Source organism: Aotus nancymaae, unplaced genomic scaffold (assembly GCF_030222135.1).
Source record: "Aotus nancymaae isolate 86718 unplaced genomic scaffold, 86718_ANA_hifiasm-v0.15.2.pri h1tg000028l, whole genome shotgun sequence".
NCBI lineage: Eukaryota > Metazoa > Chordata > Mammalia > Primates > Aotidae > Aotus > Aotus nancymaae.
This window is the reverse complement of record NW_026988441.1, coordinates 37,683,647-37,708,103: the sequence shown is the minus strand read 5'-3', so window position 1 is coordinate 37,708,103 and position 24,457 is coordinate 37,683,647. Positions and strand designations below refer to the sequence as shown.

Below are 24,457 nucleotides of genomic sequence, written 5' to 3'. Positions count from 1 at the left end.
CTGTTCCTTACCGACAAGGTGCCTTGGCCTTTTCCTTCAGCTGTGACAGTGAAACCCTCATTTTCCTTGGTCTGCAGAGTGAGGAGAGAGAAGACAGCATGTTGGGAATTAAGCCTTCTGCTGCCTGTGATGGTCACCTGCCCTCCCTCTTGCTTTGCAGTCAACCCTGGCTGGTGGAGAGGGTGAAAGCGACAGTGAGGAGGGCTTGGCTGGGTGACTGTACCTCTTCTGATCGCAGGAGGCTGGCTGATTCCCAATGGATACGGTGAACGATCTTGGAGCTGCGGCTTGGCAGTTGGAGGGACACATCCAGGTTCAGTTCCTTGTGGTCAGGGACGTCCTTTTGGTATTGGGCCAAGGCTTGGAACACCATGAAGGTGGCCTAGAACCCACGAGAGAGAAAGATGGTGAGCTGGGAACCTTGGAAAGTGGCTAGAATCCAGTGGGGGATAACGAGGTTCAAATCAGAGCTCGGACATCAAATCGTGTGGCCCAGAACCCACTAGAGAGTTCAGGAGTAATACTGGAGGTCATCGGACACTGAGAACATGTTCTAGAACCCTCTGTGGGACAGAAATTTACACCAGGACTTGGAGATGCTGAGAACATGTCTAGAATCCACTAGAAAGTCTAGATATAAGATTAAAGGTCTAGTGACCCTGAGGATGTGGTCTAGATCCATCCAGAGGACAGAGTCTTACACCAGGACTTGGAGACACTGAGAATATGTCTAGAACCCACTCATGAAAAACAGAATAAAACTGTAGCCAGAGGACACTGAGCATATAATCTAGAACTCAAAAGTGATACTGTAACACTGAGAACATAATTGACAGACCACTAGAAAGAAAGGTCAACTGGAGCCCAATGATGCTGAAGCCTCAAGTTACTGAAACCATGGTCTAGAAGAGGGTTTGGATAATTTCCTGGAGTAACTGAGAACACAGTATGGAGCCCGCCAGTGAGACAGTGTGACACTGGGAGCCTGGTAGAACTGGGAACCTGGTCTAGAACCCACCAGCGAGGCAGGGTAAGACAGTGAGCCTATTGGAACTGGGAACCTGGTCTAGAACCCACCAGGTGGAGAGAGAGGCTTAGACCTGAACCTGGGCCCTAAGAACATGATCTAGACACCTGGGGCAACAAGAAGGCTCAACACACAGCTTAGAGTATCCAGATTGTCTTCTAGAACCTACAGATGGGTTTGCAACTAAGAAAAACTGATTCTCCACTCCACTCCCATCACACTGGCTCGTGGGAAAGAAGAACTGCCTCTCTGGGCCTCAGTGTCTTCTCTAGGAGGCCCGTGGAAGCCACAGGAGGCAGATATGCATGTACCTGGGGTGGGGGGACCACTTGCCTGGGTAGAGCCATAGCCACCACCGTAGTATCTCTGCTCATTGAGCCAACGCACAACAGGAGGCACAAAGTCAAAGTCTTTCAGCTGCAGGAGGGCCAAGAGGGCATAGGATGTGGCCTCCACGTTGTAGAGCTGCTGACCAGGCTCCTCCCAGCGGTTCTTATCTGCAAAGTGGATACCCCAACCCCAATGCTTACTGCTCTGTCCAGCCTGGGGATGGCTCAGACAAAGCTCAGAAAAAGATGCATGCTACACGTCTTGGTGTCCAGGTGTCCTGGCTGACGTTTGAGGCTCTCAATTCGTTGGCTCCTACCTTGCCCTCTTGCTTCATCAACTCTCACTTCTCCCTTTGAAATGGATGCTTAACACGCATTTGTTGAATAAATCATGCAACAAACTTTCTTGTGTGGTTGACGGTGAGCACCTGGTAAACCTTACAGCCATGCATCCCAGCTCAGCTTAGGGTCATGTGTCCCAGCTTGATAGCCTAGGACTGTCCATCCATTGGCTTAGGGTCATCCATCCCAGCTCAGCTAAAAGCCATGCATCCCAGCTCACTATTTCCTGCCCTAAACTCCAGCCTTCTCCCCTCCGGGCCATCCTTCACCTTTGGCTGTGCTCAGAAATTTGTTGAGAAGAGGCCCCTTCAGTTTGTCCAACTGGGCCAGGGCATAGCCAGCGATGGCCACAGTGTAGGATCTCTGTAGGTTCATGTAGTTGGCTTCAAGGAAGTTTCCTGCATCAATGATGCTGCGTGGCAGGCTCTGTGAGAAAGAGGATCAGATTCTCTGGTCACATGGGCATTGCTGTCTCATTAGTAAGGCTCATACAAGCAGCACTTCCTGAGCATCAGGGACTTCTGCCCTTGGGATATATCTGTCTTAGATCTGTCCATTTTTGAGGATTCCCCAGACATTTTAGGCATGAGCTGCCTTGTCGCTGAATACCTACTACGTATCTGGAGAAGTCCATGTACCCCATGGCATGCTGGTAAATGTTTAACAACCAGCTCTCCAGTGGGAGAGTTGAGGGATCCTTGGTTTGTAACGATTGACAATTTCTCCAGTGTAAGTGCTCCCACTGGGGCCAATTTCATGCTGTTGATGTGACGTCACTGAACAAAGTGTGGGGAGAGATTCTCCAAATTGCTACTCATAAACTAGTATGGATCAGATTCAGTGCACCACCGTGGCTGTGCTGTGTGTCAGGTGAGGTAGGGTAGGGTGGGAAGGTGGAGGGTACTTACGTTGACAAGCTCCTCGCAAATATCTTTAGCCTCCTGCAGCGAGATGAGAACAAAGGCCGTGAGGGCCATGTCTTTCTCTTGGGTGTTCCGGAAGCCACCCTGGAATGGGGAGCAGAAGAAAGCAAGGATGGGGTCACAGGTGTGTCCATACATACCAGTCATCCCCCCTACAGAATCAGGGGTACTGGGCAGGGCTGAGTCTCTTTTCATGTCACCCTGCACCCCAGGTAGGTCAAACTTCTTAGTATTAATTCATGCAATCATTTCTTCCTTCTGCAAATGTCAATGGAGGGCCTCTGTGCTGGCACCATGGGTACAATGGTTGACCTATTGTAAAACCAGACATGGGCTCCAGCCCTCACGGAGCTTCTTGTCTAGTAGGGAAGATGGATATGGTCCACCCAGCTCCTCAAGAGATACTTGTTTTTGTTTGTTTGTTTGTTTTTGAGACAGAGTTTCGCTCTTGCTGCCCAGGCTGGAGTGCAATGGCACAATCTCGGCTCCCTGCAACCTCTGCCTCCTGGGTTCAAGCAATTCTCCTGCCTCAGCCTCCCGAGTAGCTGAGATTACGGGCATGTGCCACCATGCCTGGCTAATTTTTGTATTTAATAGAGATGGGGTTTCCCATGTTGGTTAGGCTGGTCTCGAACTCCTGACCTCAGGTGATCCACCTGCCTTGGCCTCTCACAGTGCTGGGATTAGAGGCGTGAGCCACCACACCCAGCCAAGAGATATATACCTATAAGTGGACGAGTTCCGTGCAGGGATAGAGTACACAGCAGTGACAATGAACTGTGGGAGTGTGACCCAGATGGGAGGTCAGGAAAAGTGTCCCCGAGGGAGTCAACTCTCACAGAGGGCAGGGATTAGCATGCTAGGTGGCATAAACAGCATGTGCAAAGGCCCTGTAGCACAGTAGAGCAAGGCTCCTATTGATGGATGGAGGCTGGAAAGAGAAGAAAGGCTGGAAGGCTGGAAGCCTGAAAGTCAGACTGAAGCAGTGACTCTCCATCTCAAGCACACATTATCATCACCTAAGGGAATAGGGGTACTTTAAAAACCTCAGATTCCTAGGCAGGGCATGGTGGTTCACGCCTGTAATCCCAGCACTTTGGGAGGCTGAGACGGGTGGATCACCTGAGGTCAGGAGTTTGAGAGCAGCCTGGTCAACATGGTGAAACCCCGTCTCTACTAAAAATACAAAAATTAGCTGGGCATGGTGGCGCACGCCTGTAATCCCAGCTACTTGGGAGGCTGAGGCAGGAGAATTGCTTGAACCCAAGAGGCGGAGGTTGCAGTGAGCTGAGATTGCACCATTGCACTCCAGCCTGGGTAACGAGCAAAACTCCATCTCAAAACACATACATACACACACACACACACCCCTCAGGCCGGGTGCAGTGGCTCACACCTGTAATCCCAGCACTTTCGAAGGCCCAGGTGGGTGCATCACCTGAGGTCAGGAGTTCAAGACCAGCCTGAACAACATGGAGAAACCCCATCTACAAAAACACAAAATTAGCCAGGAGTGGTGATGCATGCCTGTAATCCCAGCTACTAGGGAGGCTGAGGCAGGAGAATCGCATGAACCGGGGAGGTGGAGGTTGCAGTGAGCTGAGATCATACCACTGCACTCAAGTCTGGGCCACAGGAGCAAAACTCCATCTCAAAAAAAAAAAAAAAAACCCTCAGATTCTTGGGTCCTGCCCCCAGATTCAGTGAGTCTGGGGTCCAGTCTCAGTATATGTTTTGTTTTTGATATAGGGTCTCACTCTGTTGCCAGCCTGGAGTGCAGTGGTACCATTATGGCTCACTGCAGCCTCGACCTCCTGGGCTCAAACCATCCTCCTGCCTCGGCCTCCCAAAGCGCTGGAATGACAGGCATGGACCATGGAGTCTAGCCACAGATTGTGCGTTTCTAGTAAGTTCATGGGTGCTGCTGCTGCTGCTGCTGCTGGTCTGAGGGTCACACTTTGAGAACCACTGCTGGAAGGAATTTTGTGTTTAAGAGCCATGGGGGAGCCACGGGACTTTCTAAGGACTGATCCAATTGGATTTGAAAAAATCACCCCAGCTGCTATGTGGTGAGTGTCTGAGGGCCAATAAGAGTGGGAGCCCACCAGGATGATGGCCAGGAGGTGGCTTCTACAGGATCTCCTAATAAGGAGGGGAGGGGGAAGTATTGCTTGGTCCAGGGGCTGGTCCCGAGGAGGGAGAGAAGGGGATGATTCTTGCAACATCATGGGAGAATGTGGGTATTGAGGGATTGAATATGATAAGGGGATTCCCAGGCAGGACCCCTGCACTTGGTTTAATGAAAATCCCCCCCTCCTTTTTTTTTTTTTTTTTTTTTTGAAACAGAGTCTTTCTCTGTTGCCCAGGCTGGAGTGCAGTGGCATGATCTCGGCTCACTGCAACCTCTGCTCCCGAGTTCAAGCGATTCTCCTACCTCAGCCTCCCAAGCAGCTGAGACTACAGGCGTGTGCCGCCACACCTGGCTTTTTGTATTTTTAATAGAGACAGGGTTTCACCATGTTAGCCAGGCTGGTCTTGAACTCCTGACCTCGTGATCCGCTCACCTCAGCCTCCCAAAGTGCTGGGATTACAGGCCTCAGCCACCGCGCCCGGGCATAATGAAGTTCTTCATAATTTCTGAACGAGAGGCCACGCATCTTCATTTTGCACTGGGCTCCACAGGTGTCTGGGTTTTGCAGTGCTGGAGTGACACCTCTGGCTCATTTATCTCTCTGCCCCCGCCCCCACCCCAATCTCTGACTGGGCAGTGGGCAGGTGGAAGTGGGGGTCTGTTTCGTGTTCATCCTATGAGACTCATTTCCATTTTGCCCTAAATCCCAGTCTCTTACAATCATTTCTTGGTGTATCACGGGCCCATCCTCCTGGAAGACCCCATCAGGCTTCTGCTTCTCCAGGATCAGCCATTTAACAGCCCCGCAGAGGACTTGGGAGTCGATGGCAATGAGGTTGACCGCCAGAGAGAAGACCTTGACCACGTAGGCGGTCAGCCTGGGGGTGGGCACAGAGCGTGAGCCAATCGGCTCTGAGATACAAAGACTGCCATGTCAACCAGCCAATGAGCAGAGGGGAGTGACCAGGGCCTGTTTGCCCGGTTTGCCTTCCCAGGTTCCAGGACCCAGCTGTTGCACGCGGTCCGTGCTTAAGGATATCTGCTTAATGATCACCGGCCACTCAGCCAGCGCATGCCTGGACTCTGCGGACGGAAGCGTCTAGGGCTGTTTGGGCAAGTCTGGCCTAGGGGACTACCCCTGGCCGGGGTCTGGGCCCTGCTGGGGTGTGAGAGTAGCGGGTATGCATGGCCTAAGCTGGCTGAGCTGGCTGTTGGGACTCACCAGGTGCTGGGTGGCCGGAACAGGAAGGCCGCATAGGCAGAGCTGGGTTGTTTGAAGGCCAGCTGCTGTGTGTACCCTGCATGGAAGAGAGAGTGACCCCAAAAGAGCGGGGCTGAGCAGAGGGGGCACACCTCCTGGAAGGCAGGGGTGGGGTGCAGAGAGGAGACAGGGGCTCAGGGTCGGGGAGGGATTCTGGGAGGAGGGCAGCTTAAAGAGGGAAGGACTCAAAGAGGTTGGGGGATCAGAGCGAGGAGGGGGAGGAGTTCTCAGAGGACTGGGATTCAGAGAAGGGAAGGATCTTAAGGGTAGGGGGCTTTCAGGGAGGGAAGAGATCTCAGAGAGGGGGTAGAGTCTCAGAGAAGAGGCACGGCCTAGAGAGGAGGTGGGGCCTCAGATAAGAGTGGCTGGGAGAAGAGGTGGGGTCTCACAGGAGGGTGTGGCCTTGAGAAGAGGAGGGGCCTCAGCAAATGGGAGTTGCCCTAAGAGGCGGGGTCTCATGAGTCTGGCCTAGAAGGAGGCAGGGCCTCAGCGGGCACGGCCTTGAGAAAAGGTGGGCCTCAGAAGGTGGGTGTGGCCTTGAGAAAAGACAGGGTCTCATGAGCTTGGCCTGGGAGGAGGCATGGCCTTAAAGGGCGTGGCCTTGAGAAGAGGTGGGCCTCAGGGGATGGGCGTGGCCTTGAAAGAGGCGAGGTCTAAAGAAGCATAGCCTGAGAGGAGGCAGGGCCTCAGAGGGCGTGGCCTTGAAAAGAGGTGGGGCCCCAAATGAGGGGAATGACTAGGAGAGGAGGCGGGGCCTCAGGGGAGGGCGTGGTCTCGAGACAAAGTGTGGCCTTAGGGGAGGAGGGAGCTTGGAATAGGGTCCCTGGGGTCTCCAAGAGAGTCAGGGCGCCCACCCTTCTTGATGAGCTCCACGGCCGCCTGCCGCTTCTCCAGGCCGAACTTCTCCCACTGCTCCGTTTGATCCAGGTAATGCACCGCGATGACCGTGGGTGTCATGCCAATCATGTTCTGTTCCCCGCAGCCCGAGGGGGTCACGATGAGGTGCTTCAACCTGTCCGCGTCGATGGCATCCTCTGTCATCTGGGCCACCGGGGTCCCTGCAGCGGGTGAGGAGAGGACGTCACTCAAGCCGGGTGACCCACCTTGGGGTAGGGTGAAAAGGGTTCCAGCCTCCTATCCAGCCAGGGCCAAGGGGTCGGGGTCGGGGACAGTCGAGGGCTGGGAAAATGTGACTGCGGGGACGGGAGGCTGCACGGCTGAGTGACTGTTGGGGGTCTGCACTGTAGGGAGGGGGACGTGCTTCATAAGTGTACCCTGGTCCCTGGGTCTCGTTTCACCAGCAGTAAAATAATTCCAGTAACTATATTCAGGAATACTCATATTGTGCTTAATGTTACTTCCCAGACTGTTCTAAGAGAACACCACAGAGTATCTCATTTAATCATCACACCAGGCCAGGTGCAGTGGCTCACACCTGTAATCCCAGCACTTTCGGAGGCTGAGGTGGGTGGATCACCTGAGGTCAGGAGTTCCAGACCAGCCTGACCAATATGGTGGAACGCATCTCTACTAAAAATACAAAAGTTAGCCAGGCATGGTGGCTGGTGCCTGTAGACCCAGCCACTCAGGAGGCTGAGACATGAGAATCGCTTGAACCCGGGAGGCAGAAGTTGCAGTGAGCTGAGATCAAACCACTGTACTCCAGCCTGGGCGACAGAGCAAGACTCCGTCTCAAAAAAAAAAAAAAAAAAAAGTCACACCAACCCTTGGAGGTAGATACTATTATTCTTCCACTATCAAAGATGAAAAAAACAAGGCTTGTCCCAGGGCCTTATATCTTTCTCCAGTCTACCCTACTGGGGCAAGAAATGAGCTCCAGAATTTCTGGTCTTGTACTATATTGCTTTTTTTTTTTTTTTTGAGAAGGAGTCTCTCTCTGTCGCCCAGGCTGGAGGCTGGAGTGTAGTGTCGTGATCTCGGCTCACTGTAACCTCCACCTCCCGGGTTCAAGTGATTCTCCTGCTTCAACCTCCTGAGTAGCTGGGATTACAGGCATGTGCCATCACGCCCAGCTAATTTTTGTACTTTTAGTAGAGACAGGGTTTCACCATGTTGGCCAGGCTGGCCTCAAACTCCTGACCTTAGGTGATGTGCCTTCCTTGGCCTCTCAAAGTGCTGGGATTACAGGCTATTGCTTCTCATTTAAGCTGAATTCCCATCTAAGAAGCACAGAACTTCTAGAAAAATTAAATAAACTGATGTATCAGCAAAAGCTTTTTGCTGAACTAAATACTATCTGGAGGCTTCTATAAAACCGATCATAGTAAATAATGTCTGTATGGTTAAAAAAAATTTTAAAGCTGGGCACAGTGGCTCACACCTGTAATCCCAGCACTTTGGGAGTCCACGGCGGGCAGATCACTTGAGGTCAGGAGTTAGAGACCAGCCTGGCCAACATGATGAAACCCCATCTCTACTAAAAATACAAAAGATTAGCTGGTGGTGCTGGTGTGTGCCTGTAATCCCAGCTACTAGGGAGGCTGAGGCAGGAGACTTGGTTGAACCTAGGAGGCAGAGGTCACAGTGAGCCAAGATCACGCCATTGCACTCCAGCCTGGGTGACAGGGCTCCGTATAAAGTAATAATGAAAAAAAAAATTTAAAAGAGAGAAATCGGATCACAGAGGGGCTGTCCTAGCTGAAGGGGAAGAGAAAGGTGCGGGTTAAGCACCTCCAGAATGAGACGGAATTCGGCTCCCCCCATGCCTTCTTGGACCCCACGGGGTCGGGGCCAAGGGCATCTCACCTTGCAGGAGAATTCTGGTCTCAGACTCTGTGTCCGGGACTTGGTCGCTGAGATCTGCAGGTGGGACGTCCTCTTTCTGTACTCCTTCTGCGGGGTGAGTGAGAGACACCGATGGCGCTAGCTCCCTCCCACCCTACCCTACCTCACCAAACCCAGGTCGTTTCCTCGCCGCACCCCGCCAGCCCCGCAGCCCCTACCCCTACAGCCGACTCACCATTGCCCAGGCGTTCTGGATCCAGCGTGCGAACGGCCACAGTTTTGTTCATCCTGATTCCTTCCGGCTACTCGGTGTTGGAGGTGGAGGGGAGTCATTGGATGGATAAAAGGACAGACAGACACACAGATGGTCAGCAGGGCACTGTCCTTAGAATTATCCTAGCATAGGTGTCAAAGCTTCTGAACCCGGCCCCTCCCCCCCAGCTGTGTGATTAGGAGGCAGTTACTTAACCTCTCTGTGCCTCAGCTTCCTCCTTATAAGAAGCCAATACAAACACCTGCCTATTGTGTTGTGGTGTGAATTTATCAGAAAACTATAAATTAATAATGAAATAATACAACCTTTTGAATTCTTTGTTTTTGAGACAGGGTCTCAATACAATAAAATACAAAAATTAGCTGGGCGTGGTGGTGAATGCCAGTAATCCCAGCTACTCTGAAGACTGAGGCATGAAAATTGATTGAACCCTGGAGGGGGAGGTTGCAGTGAGCTGAGATCATGCCACTGCACTCCAGCCTGGGTGACAGAGTGAGACTCTGTCTCAAAAATATAAATAACTAAAATAAAATTTTAAAACTGAGTATAAAAAATATTTTTGGGGTCGGGCACAGTGGCTCATGCCGGTAACGCCAGCACTTTGGGAGGCTGAAGTGGATGGATCACCTGAGATCAGGAGTTCGAGACAAGCCTGACCACCATGGTGAAAACCCATCTCTACTAAATACAAAAAAGTTTGGGTGTGGTAGTGGGCGCCTACAATCCCAGCTACTCGGGAGGCTGAGGCAGGAGAATCACTTGAATCCAGGAGGCAGAAGTTACAGTGAGAGGACATCGTGCCATTGCACTCCAGCCTGGGAGACAGAGTGAGACTCCATCTCAAAAAAAATAAAAAATAAAAAAAATTTAAAAAAACCACATATTATTGATTGGTGATGGTTGATGAGCTTCTCGGCACCCCCTAAAATTCCATGCTTGGGGTTATTTCCCTCACTTTACCCCAATCCTGGCTCCGCTTCTGAAATTCTGGGACTTCCAAATTTCCTAAGCCAGACACTATGATTCTCGGTGTCTCAGAGCCTGGATCTCCAACCTGAGTCAATAGTATGAAGACCAGGAGCCCTCTCTGAAGGACAAGGGTTTGTGGGTGCCCAGAGCACTCACCACGACCTTCAGGGACTTCTTGACACCATCACTGATGAAAAAATGGTAGACGGCAGCCTTGACTTCCACTTCCTGCAGGCCAGTCTTTAGGGGCACAATGACATAAGGAACGGACAGCGAGGACTTGTGGGGGACAGTGACAGTCTGCTGGTGACGCCTCTTGGCAGTGGCCAGGCTGCAGAAGGCTGGGTTGTGGAGCAGCTCCACCCTCACCTGCCAGAGAGAAAGTATCAGGGCAAGCGTGTGTGCAACAGGCTACCTACTGGCTTGCAGCCTCCATGAAGCGTCTGCCACCCTGGGACCCACCTTGAGATCTTCCTTCTCCCGGTAATTGTAGAGAACGGCTCGGATTTCCACTTGCTCGTTTCGAACGACAGAGTAGGGTAGCCGCAGGTCGATGAAGAAGTCCTGCATGACCGTCACCTCGAAGGGGTCTGCCACACAGATCCCTGCCGAGCAGAGACAGAACATGGAGTGTTGGAAACAGATGGAAATAGAGGCTCGGTGCCACAAAGAAAAATCAGCACTGAGACAAAGGATCTTTGAGCCACGTAATTTTTACTTCCTGGGCTGCAGGAAGGGTACTCTCGCTAGCCATTTTCCAATGAGAGTACAAGAATAAAGGAACACACACAAATTTATCCCTTACTCATTTGGGGTCATCCTTACTGCTGTGTCTGATCTCCGGTGGCTGGAGCCAGACTTCACAATCTAAACTAAAACCCGATTAACAGCCGGGCGCAGTGGCTCACGCCTGTAATCCCAGCACTTTGGGAGGCCGAGGTGGGTGGATCACGAGGTCAAGAGATCGAGACCATCCTGGTCAACGTGGTGAAACCCCGTCTCTACTAAAAATACAAAAAATTAGCTGGGCACGGTGGCGCATGCCTGTAATCCCAGCTACAGGAGGCTGAGGCAGGAGAATTGCTTGAAACCAGGAGGTGGAGCTTTCGGTGAGCCGAGATCGCGCCATTGCACTCCAGCCTGGGTACCAAGAGCGAAACTCCGTCTCAAAAAAAAAAAACAATAAATAAAACCCGATTGGCTAACAACTTAAACCTTTTCTCAACAGGTAAAAGCAATGGAGAGCTGAGACATGCCTGTGAGCACGTCCAGCACAGACATCTTGGTTAAAGTACAAAGACATAGAATGTACCACGTGCCTATAAGCATGTCTAACAGCTGTACAGGACAGGACTTAAAAGGAGCTACTAGCACACTTATTTTTTAAGAAGAGAGGAAATTTTAAAAAGGAACTTTGCTACTTCCCACACGAAGGGTCAAGGTCGGGGAGTGGACAGAGTGGACAAGCGCAGGCTCCTGGGTCTCAGCTCTTATTACTCACTGTGGGAGCTCTCCCTAACTCAGCCATCTTTGTGGAAGCCCATGAACTAAACGCCGTCAATGGTGATAAGTGACAGATGATAGTGGTGGCTGGGGGTTACCATGATTTAATGATTTCCATTCTGTTTGTAGTTTGACTCAGATATCTATGTAGGGAGGAAGGGACATCTCCAAAATATATCTGCATCTCTGAAATGGTAGCCCCAAGCTGTGAGTGAGTGCCGAGCACTCGAAATGGGGTTAGCGCGAGTGAGAAGCTGGATCTGTATTTTTATTTGTTGTACTTGTATTTAAATGCATTTAATTTAATTCAGACTTAAACTTTTTTTTTTTTTTTTTGAGATGGAGTCTCACTCTGTCGCCCAGGCCGGAGTGCAATGGCACAGTCTTGGCTCACTGCAACCTCTGCCTCCGGGTTCAAGTGATTCTTCTGCCTTAGCCTCCTGAATAGCTGGGATTACAGGTGTCCACCACCACACCAGGCTAATTTTTGCATTTTTAGTAGAGACGGGGTTTCACCGTGTTGGCCAGGCTGGTCTTGATCTCCTGACCTTGTGATCCTCCTGCCTTGGCCTCCCAAAGTGCTGGGATTACAGGTATGAGCCACCTTGCCCAGCCATTCAGACTTAAATTTTAAACCTGATCTTCTAGCTAGGCCAAGTGGCTCACTCCGGTAATCACAGCACTTTGGGAAGCTGAGGCGGGAAGATTGCTTGAGCAATCAAGGCTGCAGTGAGCTATGATCGCACCACTGCACTCCAGCCTGGGCAACGGAGTGAGATCCTGTCTCTAAAACCAAACCCAACAAAACAAAAAAACTGAAGCTCATTGTAAATATATGAAACACCATTGGATTGTATATTTTATTATTATTTTATTTATTTATTTATTTTGAGATGGAGTCTTGCTCTGTCACCCAGGCTAGAGCACAGTGGCATGATCTCAGCTCACTAGTAACCTCTGTATCCTGGGTTCAAGGCATTCTCCTGCCTCAATTTCCTGAGTAGCTGGGATTACAGGCATGCGCCAGCATGCCCAGCTAATCTTTTGTATTTTCAGTAGACACGGGGTTTCACCATGTTGGCCATGCTGGTCTCAAACTCCTGGCCTAAGGTGATCTGCCCGCCTCTGCCTCCCAAAGTGCTGAGATTACAGGCATGAGCCACTGCACCTGGCCTGAATTGTACATTTTAAAAGGGTGATATATGGTAAGTGAATTAAATCTTAGTTTTTTAAAAATGATGCTTGATTGAGTGGAAAAGGTTTAAGTATGTTTGCAACAACTTGAGTATGACATTCTACCCTTTCTTTCTTTCTTTTCTTTCTCTCTCTTTCTTTCCTTCCTTCCTTCCTTCCTTTTTTTTTTTTAATTTTTTTTAGATAGGGCTTTGCCATTTTGCCTAGGCTGGTCTTGAACTCCTGACCTCAAATGATTTGCCAGCCTCAGCCTCTCAAAGTGCTGGGATTACAGGCGTGAGCCACTGTGCCCGGCCTGAGAATCTAGCTTTTCAGCTGTATATTTCATGAACTCTAAAATACAGATCAAACTATTTCCAATGAAAACCAGCATCCTGGGCTGGGAGTGGTGGCTCACTCCTGTAATACCAGCACTTTGAGAGGCTGAGGAAGGCAGATCGCTTGAGGCCAGGAGTTTGAGACCAGCCTGGCCACCATGGCGAAACCCCATATCTACTAAAAAAAAGAAAACCTAGTATCCTGTTTACGCCACTGCACTCCAGCCTAGGTGACAGAGCAAGACCGTCTCTCAAGAAAAAAAGAAAAAAAAATCTAGTATCCTAAATGAGATGTACTGAATTGTAAAATACATGCGAGATTTTGAAGACTTAGTGCAAATAAAATATATCATCAGTAATTTTGACATACTCGTAGGTTATTAGCAAATATGAAAAGAGTATAGTCGCATTATTATTAGGGTGATGTGGTTTTGCAACGTTTTACTAAATGTTGAAATGATACTATTTTGGGTATATTTGGATTAAACAGAATGTTTTGTAATAAGTTATAATGTGGTATAATTATAAATATGTAATCAATAATAAATGATGTCATTTATATTATATAATATCTAAGAAAATATACATTATATATTATGTTAATAAATGATATAATGGTAGTAAAATATAATTATACATTATAACAAAATTATATTGTAATATATTATGATTTATTAGTTTATAAAATTGTAATCAATTATAAATAATACATATTATATATGTTATATATGTAATATATATAATGTACAATGTGATATGTTATATATAATGTAATATATATAATATATAATGTAATGTATATATAATATATATTATATATTACATTATAATTAACTATTATAAACATATAATAAATATATATAAATTATAATTTATTATAAATTATAGTTTGGGCATAAATATTTACACTTAATGTTGTGAATTTTTTTTTTGGCAGACAAGTGATTTATTTAGGTAGAGAAAGAGAAAAAGGAGGAGAAGAAAGCTTCCACGTGGTCTGACCACCAATGTGCCAACCACGTGTTTCCTCCTCCTGCTTCCTCTTGTATCTTTTCTTTTTTTGTTGTTTCTGTTTGTTTCTTGAGACAGAGTCTTGCTCTGTCGCCCAGGCTGGCCTGCAGTGGTGCGATCTCAGCTCAGTGCAACCTCTGCCTCCCAGGTTCAAGTGATCCTTCTGCCTCAGCCTGCCAAGTATCTGGGATTACAGGCATCTGCCACCACATCCAGCTAACTTTTGTGTTTTTACTAGAGACAGGGTTTCACCATGCTGGTCAGGCTGGTCTCAAACTCCGACATGGCAGGTGGATTCCTGTCCTTATCCATTGGTCCAAACCCACAGAATGTACAACACTCTCGTGTGAAACTTGGGACTTAGGGTGAAAGTAATGTGTCCCTGGAGGTTTGCTGACTGCAACCAAGGCATTGCTCAACCAGGGGTGCTGGCAGCGGGGGAGGCTGTCAATGTGTGGGGACTGGGGGTATGTGGGAACCCTCTGCGCTCGCTCCTTAATTATTCTATGACCTGAAAAAACTCTAAAAAATAAAGCACATTTAAAGAAAATCACTGCGGTGGCTCAAGCCCGTAATCCCAACAATTTGGGAGGCCGAGGCAGGCAGATCGCTTGAGGTCAGGAGTTCGAGATCAGCCTGGCCAACATGGTGAAACCTCACCTCTACTAAAAATACAAAAATTAGCTGGGTGTGGTGGCGGGTGACTGTTAATTCCAGCTACTGGGGAGGCTGAGGCAGGAGCATCACTTGAACCCAGGAGGCGGAGGTTGTAGTGAACTGAGATTGTGCCACTGTACTCCAGCCTGGGTGACAGAGCGAGACTGTCTTTAAAAAAAAGGAAGGAAGGAAGAAAGAAAGAGGGAAAGAAAGGAAGAAAGAAAGAGAGAGAGAAAGGAAGGAAGGAAGGGAATGAGGGAGGGAAAGAAAGAAAAGAAAGAGAAAGAAGGAAAGAAAGAAAAAGAAAAAAGAAAGAAAAAGAAAGAAGGAAAGAGAAAAAAGAAAGGGAGGGAGGGAAAGAGAGAAAGAAAAAGGAAAGAAAGAGAAAGAAAGTGAAAGAAAAAAGAGAAAGAAGGAAAGAAAGAGAGGGAAGGAGGGAAAGAAAGAAAGAAAAAGAAAGAGAAGGAAAGAAAGAGAAAAAAGAAAAAAGAGAAGGAAAGAAAGAAAGGAAGAAAAGCACCAATTTTAGAGAGCTCCCCCCATCCCTGGGAAAAGACGTCCCGGACATGCTGCCCACTGTCGGTCAGCGAAAAGGACGACAGCTACATTGGCTACACGTGGCCCTGTGGTTGGGGTCCTCCCGCCCTGAAGGGGACCCATCAGGCGTGAAGCCAGAGATAACACTGCTAGGGATTTTACCCGATGACGAGCAAGTGCACTGCTCCAAAAACTCACCCTAGAGTCATCTTTTGCTCATTATAATAGTAAAAAACACACTCCTGGGTGGAGGTCTTAGAAGCTAACGAGACACGCCACGTGCATGCTGGCACATACAGTCACAGAGCATGCGCGCCCAATGAGGCCTCCCGAAACATGCTTGCAAGTGATACCCCCTCACACCCCTTCATGAAAAATCATGTAAGAGTCTCATAAAAACAGTCCACCAGCAGCATCTGCTGCTGGCTCATTCTCTTGGGCAGCCAGGTCTGTGTGTCATCTTTCAGAGCATACTTTTGCTATTTATGTATTTATTTAGAGACCAGGTTTCACTCTTGTCACCCAGGCTGGGGTGCAGTGGCGTGATCTTGGCTCACTGCAACCTCCACCTCCCGGGTTCAAGCGATTCTCCTGCCTCAGCCTCCTGAGTAGCTCGGATTACATGCGCCTACCACCACACCCGGCTAATTGTTTTGTATTTTTAGTAGAGATGGGGTTTCACCATGTTGGCCAGGCTGGTCTTGAACTCCTGACCTGAAGTGATCCACCCACCTTGGCCTCCCAAAGTGATAGGATTACAGGCGTGAGCCACTGAACCCGGCCCTATCTCTTTAAATAAGCACTGCTACTGCAATTTTTCCAGCGGAACCAGCCTGAGCTGTTCCTTCCTTCCATCAACTCTGCTATTTAACCTTGCCCTGTGTCTCTTGGCTGAATTCTGTCTTCCAAGTTAGACAAGAACTGAGGATTCCCACAGTTCCTGATAACAACACCTCTGTGGGAACCAGGGCAGAGAAGCAAGTGCCAAGAAACAGAGGGTTGGTTGAGTTTGAACAAAATGAGATGACACTCAGACACCCTGGGGTCCCTGCCTCCCTGGGACTAGCCGCCACCCTCTCACCTTTCTTGTCCGACAAGCTCACAGCCAGAATCTCCCAAGTGGTGATGGAGTCTTTCAAAAATATATTCATGAGCTTCGTTGAGATTCTGGATGGAGAAGAGATTGGGACATCAGGAGGTGACATCTAGCAAGGTGGTAGAGGGGGTGAGCTGGTGCAGAGGGACCCCAAGGGACAAGCTGGAAGGGTCTGGGGTTGCCTCCACGTGGGTAACCCAACTCCTGATTTTTCTAGTTTGGGCTGTGGGTTGCACCGTGATTCCAGAGAAGGCAAGAGATGGCAGGTGCATGCAAATTAAATGGTCTGGTCCTGAGATAGGTGGCATCGCGACTACCCCGGCCTTACCCATTTTTCGGTGGCTCTTTCAAGTCTTCAATCTTCCACAGCCAGCTCTCTGGGAACTCGCTTCGGGAAACAATGTGCTCTTCCGGGATGATGTCCTCATCCAGGTCACCTGCAGGGGGTTTGGATCTGCATTTAGAACAGACCAGGCCAGCCAGACCGTGGCTCATGCCTGAAATCCCAGCACTTTGGGAGGCCAAGGCGGGTAGATCACCTGAGGTCAGGAGTTTGAGACCAGCCTGGCCAACATGGTGCAACTCCATCTCTACTAAAAATACAAAAATCTGGCCAGGCGAGGTGGCTCACACCTGCAATCCCAGCACTTTGGGAGGCCAAGGCAGGCAGATCACCTGAGGCTGGGAGTTCGAGGCCAGCCTGGCCAACATGGTGAAACCCTGTCTCTACTAAAAATACAAAAATTAACTGGATGTGGTTGCACATGCCTGTAATCCCAGCTACTCGGGAGGCTGAGGCAGGAGAATTGCTTGAACCTGGGAGGCTGAGGTTGCAGTGAGCTGAGATTGTGCCACTGCACTCCAGCCTGTGTGACAGATCGACACTCCAACTCAAAAAAACAAAACAAAAATCCCAGCTACTCAGGAAACTGAGGCAGAAGAATCGCTTGAACCCTGGAGGCAGAGGTTGCAGCGAACCGAGGTTGCACTCCAGCCTGGGTGACAGAGCAAGACGCTGTCTCCAAAAAAAAAAAAAAAAAAAAAGTTTTTTTGTCTCATTACATTGCTCAGGTTGGTCTTGAATTCCCGATCTCAAGCAATCCTGCTGCCTCAGCTTCCCAAAGTGCTAGGATCACAGGCGTGAGCCACTGTGCCCAGCCCAAAGTGGGTGGAATTTCTAAAGAGATACCTAAATATACTCATACTCTGAAATAATCAATCCGAGTGCCTTGGGATAGTAACATTTGGCCATTTTTTTTTCGACCCCCAATAGACTAAAGGAATTACCCAATGCTGGGGAAAAATAAAACTCACCCCCATGTGGATGTAAACCATATTTCAGTAGACCAGACTTTTGTCTAATTTTCCCAATGGCCCTCACACCATTTCCTCTTTGTGAAGATCATTTTGAATTTGCTTGAATTGTCTTTTCTTTTTTCTCTCTCTCTTTATTTTTTTTGGCACAGGTTCTTGCTCTGTCTCCCAGGCTGGAGTGCAGTGGTATCTTGGCTCACTGAAGCCTCCATCTCCTGGGTTCAAATGATCCTCCCACCTCAGCATCCCGAGTAGCTGGGACTACAGGTGTGCACCACCACACCTGGCTAGTTATTTTATTTTAGTAGATATGGGGTTTTACCATGTTGCCAGTCTGGTCTCGAACTCCTGGACTCAAGCAATCTGCCCTCCCTGGCCTCTCAAAGTGCAGGGATTAAGGGTATAAGCCACTTTGCCCGTCCAATTTTCTTTCTCTCTTCCATTCTTTCCCTTCTTTCCTTCCTTCCTTCTTTCCTTCCTTCCTTCCCTCTCTCCCTCCCGTCCCTCCTTCCTTCTTTTTTTGTTTTGTTTTTGAGACAGTCTTGCTCTGTTGCCCAGGCTGGAGTGCAGTGGCGCAATCTCAGCTCACTGCAACCTCCACCTACCAGGTTCGAGTGATTCTCCCACCTCAGCCTCCCAAGTAGCTGGGATTACAGGCACCTGCCACCTCGCCTGGCTAATTTTTGCATTTTTAGTAGAGACGAGGTTTCACCATGTTGGCCAGGCTGGTCTCACTCCTGACCTCAAGTCATCTGCCTGCCTTGGCCTCCCAAAGTGCTGGGATTACAAGTGTGAGCCACTGTGCCCAGTCAATTTTCTTAAGTGAAGCAAAGAAAAATTTATCTTACAATAAGAGAAAATTGACTGGGCACAGTGGCTCACACTTGTGCCGGGCACGGTGGCTCACGCCTGTAATCCTAGCACTTTGGGAGGCCAACGTGGGTGGATCACCTGAGGTCAGGAGTTCAAGACCAGCCTGGCCACCATGGTGAAACCCCATCTTAAAAAAAAAAAAAAAAAAAAAAAAATTAAAAAAAGGAAAAAACAAAAGAAGTGAAGACATGAGATCATCCCCACTCAGACAGGGGCTCCCTCCCTCAGACAGAGGCCTCCTCCCTCCTCAGACAGGGACATCCTCCTCCCTCAGACAGAATCCTCCTGCCTCCTCAGACAGGGGCCTCCTCCCTCCTCAGACAGGGACTCCTCCCTCCTCAGACAGGGACCTACTCCCCCATCAGACAGGGACCTTCTCCAGTCCCGCCCCCCGCCCCCAGACAAGGCCTCCTCCCCCCTCAGGCCACTCCCTCCCCTTGCCCCGCCCCGCCCGTGGGACCTACTCCTGGCCAGGCCCAGGTGGCTGGCGCGCTGGTACTGCCGCCGCAGCTCCGTGATGTAGTTGCAGCAGTCCAGGAAGGCCTTGACGCACGCCTCGCCCAGGGTGATGAAGCGGGTTCGGCGCTGGCACGAGAACCTCATGGGGTTCTCCCGCATGCCGTCCTCGCAGCACTTGCGCAGCTGCTTGGAGTACTGGCCGGCTGCGGGAGCACATCCCCCAGGCCAGACCCTCAGCGGGGCAGTGCAGGGGCGGGGACGCGGGATGGACCCCAGCGAGGACTTCCACTCCCCGCTCCCCACATCCCCCACCCATGCCAGACCCTCCCCTCCTCCCTCTCCGCCTCCTGCACGGCCAGGCTGGGGTCTCCTCGGGTGGGGCTCTGGGGCAGGGTAGGGTGGGAAGGGCCTCCCACCTTTGTCCATCCTCTTCTCCATGAGCTGCACAGACCGGCGTCGGCGGGCGGCTGGCTGTGGGCACTGAAGTTCTGCGGGGCAGGTGGACCGAGAAGACAAGGAATGGGGCACCTACTAAGTGTCCTCGCCTCACCCCTCACCATCGTGTGAGGTGGGGGTGCTCCTGCTCCCATTTGATGGGTGAGCAAACTGAGGCTCAGAGAGAAGGGATTTGCTAGGTGGTGGCGGAGGCGGGGCTTGAACCCAGGGCCCCGGATTCCAGAGCTCTGCTCCCAGCATCTGGGAGGTGGAGGTGCTGGCTGTCCCTGCACTGGCTCGGGGGGCGTCCTCACCTGACCTCTGGGAGGTCTGCTGGCCACTGCTGCTCTTGAACGCCAGCCCTGCATCCAGGAAGACGCCGGCGTAGTCCTTCCCACTGCCCGGGGTGCAGCCGATGTCTGCCTTCTCCACCACATCCCAGATCTTCGGAGGTGGGGGGCATGGGGGTGGGAGAACACAGGGTGGCCAGGCCAGCAGTTGGGATCACTCAAATGGACCTGCGCATCCCTTCCCGAATGACCCCACCTCGTCTCACTCTCATCTCCCCCACTCCTGCCCCTGCACGACTTTTCTTTTTTTTGAGATGGAGTTTTGCTCTTGTTGCCCAGGCTGGAGTGCAATGGCGCAACCTCAGCTCACTGTAACCTCCGCCTCCTAGGTTCAAGCAATTCTCTTGTCTCAGTTGCCCGAATAGCTGGGAGTACAGGCACCCGCCACCACACCCAGCTAATTTTTGTGTTTTTAGTAGAGATGGGATTTCATCATGTTGGCCAGGCTGGTCTAGAACTCCTGACCTCAAGTGATCCGCCGCCTTGGCCTCCCAAAGTGCTGGGATTACAGATGTGAGCCAGCGTGCCTGGCCTTTTTCTCTTCGTTCTTTCTTTCTTTCCCTTCCTTCTCCCTCCCTCCTCCCCTCCTCTCCTCTTCCCTTTCTCCCTTCTTCTCTTCCTTCTCCCTCTCTCCCTCCCTCCTTTTCTCCCTCCCTCCCTTCCTCCCTCCTTTCCTTTTTTCTCTGTTTCTTTTTCTCTGTTTTATTTTTCTCTCTCTTTCCTCCTTTCCCCGACTTTCTTTCTGTTCTTTTTTTTTAGATGGGATCTCCCACTGTCGCCCAGGCTGGAGTGCAATCATAGCTCACGGCAGCCTCAACCTCCTGGGCTCAAGCAATCCTCACACCTTAGCCTGCCAAATAGCTGGGACTACAGCCATGCGCCATAATGCCCAGTAATTTTTAAAATTTTCTGTAGAGATGGGGTCTTGCCATGTTGCCCAGGCTGGTCTGGAACTCCTGGCCTCAAGTGATCCTCCCACATTGACCTCCCAAGGTGATGGGATTTCAGGCGTGAGCCACCACCCCCACCTCCGTTCCTAATCTTATCTCCATCCCCCTTCTGATTGCCTCTGAATTCCCATCCTCACTCCCGATCCCAGGCCAACCCCACCTCCATCCTCCTCCCACCCCCGAAACCGCCCCCACTGGATGACCCTCGGTGTGCTGCCCCTGCCGCAGCTGAAATTGTCCAATTCTCGACCGGGCGCAGTCACTCACATCTGTAATCCCAGCACTTTGGGAGGCCGAGGTGGGCGGATTACGAGGTCAAGAGATCAAGACCATCTGGCCAAATGGTGAAACCCCATCTCTACTAAACATATAAAAAAAATTAGCTGGGCATGGTGGTGGGCACCTGTAGTCCCAGCTACTCGGGAGGCTGAGGCAGGGGAATCGCTTGAACCCAGGTGGTGGAGGTTGCAGCGAGTCAAGATCATGCCACTGCACTCCAGCCTGGGTGACAGAGGGAGACTCTGTCACAAAATAAAATAAAAGAAAAAATAAAGTGTCCAGTTCTCATGACCATCCGCAATTTGAACCCTTGTCCAACCTCATTCCCATCTTCAGCTTCAACCGTCCCTGTGTCTGGTCTGCTCTGACCTCTGCTTTCAGCCCTCCCCCACACCCATTACACTCCCCTCGCCCCTGTGCCTCTGCCTCCTCTCAGCAGCCTTGGGACACCGCTCCTTACCTTACTCTGCGTCAGCTTGTTCTTCTTATTCAGCACGAACACGCCCTTGTCCACGGCCACCAGTCCCACCCGGGCCCCGTGGTCACCTTCTATCTTCAGGGTCATCTGCTGCCCAGGTGAAAGCTGCCGGTCTTCAGACTCGCCGCTTTTTACCACCAGCTGTGGGGAAGGTGGAGATGCGGGAAGAAGTCAGCCCTGGGAGGGAGGAGTGCCAGGCATGGAGGGGGTGCTGGGCTGAGTGGAAAGAGAGAAAGGGTCGGGGGAGAGGTTGCAGGAGAGAGAGAGAGAGAGGGAGAAAGGGACAGAGGAGGAGACAGACTGGGAAAAAGAGGGAGAGTGAAGGGGGAGAGAGAGAGAAAGGGAGAGAGAGAAGGAGAAAAAGAGAAGGGAGAGTGGGGGGAAGAGAGGGAGGAAAAGGGGGAGAGAGAAAGGGAGAGAGGGGGAGGGGGAGAGAGAGAAAGGGAGAGAGAGAGGGAGAAAAAGAGAAGGGAGAGTGGGGGGAAGAGAGGGAGGAAAAGGGGGAGAGAGAAAGGGAGAGAGGGGGGAGGGGGAGAGAGAGAGAAAGGGGGAGGGGGAGAGAGAGAAAGGGAGAGAGAGAGGGAGAGAAAGAGAGAAGGGAGAGCAGGGAGAGGGAGGGGGAAAGAGGGAGGAAAAGGGGGAGAGAGAGAAAGAGGGAAAGAGAGGAGGAGAGAGAAAGGGAGAGAAAAAAAGAGAAGAGAAAGGGAGGGGGAGATGAGAGAGAGGGAAAGGGAAAGAGAAAGAGGGAAAAAGGAGGGAGAGAGAGGGAGAGAGAGAAGAAAAGAGAGGGAAAGAGATAAAAAGAGAGACAGATGAGAGACAGAGGGAGAAGAGAAAGGGAGAGGAAGAGGAGAGAGAAAAGGAGAAACAGGAGAAGGAGAAAGAAAGGGAGAGAGAGAGAAAGAGGAGACAGGGAGAGAGAAAAGGAGAAAGAGCGGGGAGAGGGAGGGAGCCAGCCCCGGGCGCTTACCGAGCCCACGCAGGAGTCCTTGATGTCCACCCACACGGAATCAGCCACCACCTCCCTCTGGCCGCTGGCGCCGATCAGCGTGTAGTAGGCCACCAGGCGGAAGGACGGGATGAAGTCGGTGGTGATGGACAGCGGCAGCACCACCAGGTCCTGGCCGGGCTCTCGCGCCTGGCGCCCCACCTTCAACAGCTTGCCCTTGTTCATGATCTGGGGGGACAGGCTGGCCTCAGGCTCGGGAGGGCGTGCAGGGAGGGGTCCGGGATGGGGAAAGGGGTCCTGGGGCTTCGGAAGAAGCCAGGAGGAGGAGGGCGGGGGCAGAGGTTGCCGGGTGGCCACGGACCAGGTAGGTGTAGTAGCGGATCTTGGCCTCCTGGGTGCGGTCAATCCGCAGGAGGAAGTTGACGTTGAGGGTCTCCCCCGGCCTGAGCTCCGCGCGTGGCACTGACAGGTGCAGGTAGTTGTTGGAGTTGCCCACGGTGCTGTAGGGCTCCGCCTGCATGGTCCTGGTGGCCTGCTCTGCCTCCGAGAGCCCCTGCTTCTGGGTGCGCACCTGGGGTGGGAGACAGGGAGGCGTGCTGGTCCCTCCCAAGGATGCCCACACCTGAATCCCCGAGACCTGGGAACTGGTGGCCTTTCTTGGTGAAAAGGATGCTTTGCAGGTAAGAGGAAGTTAGGGACCTGGAGGTGGAATCATTGTGCTGGGTCCTGTGGAGCTAATGTCATCATAAGTGTCTCTACTAAGGTGGGGGCAGGGGAGAGAGGGAAGGAGAGAGAGGCAAAGAGGCAGAGAGAGAGGGAGAGGGGGGAGAACAAGAGGAGGAGGGGGACAGAACAAGAGGATGAGGAGGAGAAAGGAAGAAGAGGAGAGAAGAGAGAGGGAGAAAGGAGACTGGGGAGAGAAAGGGAGAGGAAGGGGGAAAGAGAGAGAGAGAGACATTGGAAGACACTATGCTGACTTTAAAGATGGAAGAAGGGGCCATGAGCCAGGCCTCTAGGTTGGCCTCTAGACGCTGGAAAAAGCAAGGGAACGAACTTCATCCCAGAGCCAGGACTGCCGACCTCTGACTGCAGACCCATGAGTGTGTGTGGCTTTAGATCACTAGGCTGTGGCCATCCGTCATGGCAGCCACTGGAAATTCATATGCATGCTGAGCACAGCAAGGGGTAAGCGGGGTGCCCAGCCTGGGAGCCGCAGAGGGGACATGGAGACCATCGGTGACCTCTGCAGCTGCCCTGAGACTTGCCTCCCTCCCAGTGAGGGGCAACAGGGCCACGTCCACAGAAGCCAGGAGAACGGAGACCACCTCACAACAAGGGGCCTGTCCCCAACACTGCACAGCCCTCCTGTGAGATTCAGGCTACTTCCCCCGTGGGCGTGGAAAGACTGTGCATGGATGGGGCGTCTCTCCGTGTCAGTGGAAGGCGCAGGGCGTGTAAGTGGGAGAGCCCTGTTTCCTCCAACTGTGTGCCCCTCTATGCAGATGAGAATGTCTCTATGCAAATGGCAGGACCCCACTGTGCAAACGCCAGGACCCCCACGCCGTGTTCCCAGTGGTGGGGTTCTGAGGCTGAGCCCAGACGCACCGTGATGCTGAGGGGCTTCTGGCTGGGGTGTGTGTTGATGCTGAGTTTCGCCACACCGTCTGCCTGGGTTAGAGACTGCACGTTGTCCTCTCCCTGGACTGCCACGGGGACTCGGTAGGCTGGAGAGCCATCGGGGTTTGTCACGAACACCTACGACGTGGGGTGCAGGCGGGGGAGTTTCAGGCAGGCTCAGGGGTGTGGCTGGTGTACCAGAAGGGAGGAGTGGGACCCCTTCCTGCCCTGGGTCTCACCATGAGGTCAAAGGGCATTCCTGGTTTGAAGTATTTGGGTGTCTTGGTGAAGTGGATCTGGTAGGGGGAGGTCACGATGGGGATCCCGCTGCGTTCTGCCTGCACCATGTCACTGCCTGAGAGGACCAGCTGTGAGTGTAGGCTCCTGGGCCACCCCTCAGAACTAGGCCTCCTCCCTCAGACTGGACCCCACCTTCA

At 51.4% G+C, this 24,457-nt stretch overlaps 1 protein-coding gene across 1 annotated transcript in view; it reads right to left on the bottom strand.

Moving 5' to 3' along the window:
• The window catches only part of C3 (complement C3), a 40,555-nt gene that overhangs the window by 6,877 nt on the left and 9,221 nt on the right, over window positions 1–24,457 (bottom strand). The window contains exons 10-31 of the mRNA XM_064382010.1: window positions 24,260–24,375; window positions 24,009–24,158; window positions 22,765–22,974; window positions 22,425–22,631; window positions 21,437–21,595; window positions 19,712–19,841; window positions 19,379–19,450; window positions 18,968–19,165; window positions 16,645–16,753; window positions 16,302–16,387; window positions 10,464–10,606; window positions 10,158–10,370; window positions 8,994–9,060; window positions 8,780–8,866; window positions 6,868–7,071; window positions 5,975–6,050; window positions 5,471–5,630; window positions 2,607–2,705; window positions 1,968–2,124; window positions 1,361–1,524; window positions 224–382; window positions 12–71 (exon numbers count right to left, since the gene is read on the bottom strand). Of these exons, the coding sequence (XP_064238080.1) occupies window positions 12–71; window positions 224–382; window positions 1,361–1,524; window positions 1,968–2,124; window positions 2,607–2,705; window positions 5,471–5,630; window positions 5,975–6,050; window positions 6,868–7,071; window positions 8,780–8,866; window positions 8,994–9,060; window positions 10,158–10,370; window positions 10,464–10,606; window positions 16,302–16,387; window positions 16,645–16,753; window positions 18,968–19,165; window positions 19,379–19,450; window positions 19,712–19,841; window positions 21,437–21,595; window positions 22,425–22,631; window positions 22,765–22,974; window positions 24,009–24,158; window positions 24,260–24,375 (3,026 nt within the window). The remainder of the gene's footprint in view (window positions 1–11; window positions 72–223; window positions 383–1,360; window positions 1,525–1,967; window positions 2,125–2,606; window positions 2,706–5,470; window positions 5,631–5,974; window positions 6,051–6,867; window positions 7,072–8,779; window positions 8,867–8,993; window positions 9,061–10,157; window positions 10,371–10,463; window positions 10,607–16,301; window positions 16,388–16,644; window positions 16,754–18,967; window positions 19,166–19,378; window positions 19,451–19,711; window positions 19,842–21,436; window positions 21,596–22,424; window positions 22,632–22,764; window positions 22,975–24,008; window positions 24,159–24,259; window positions 24,376–24,457) is intronic.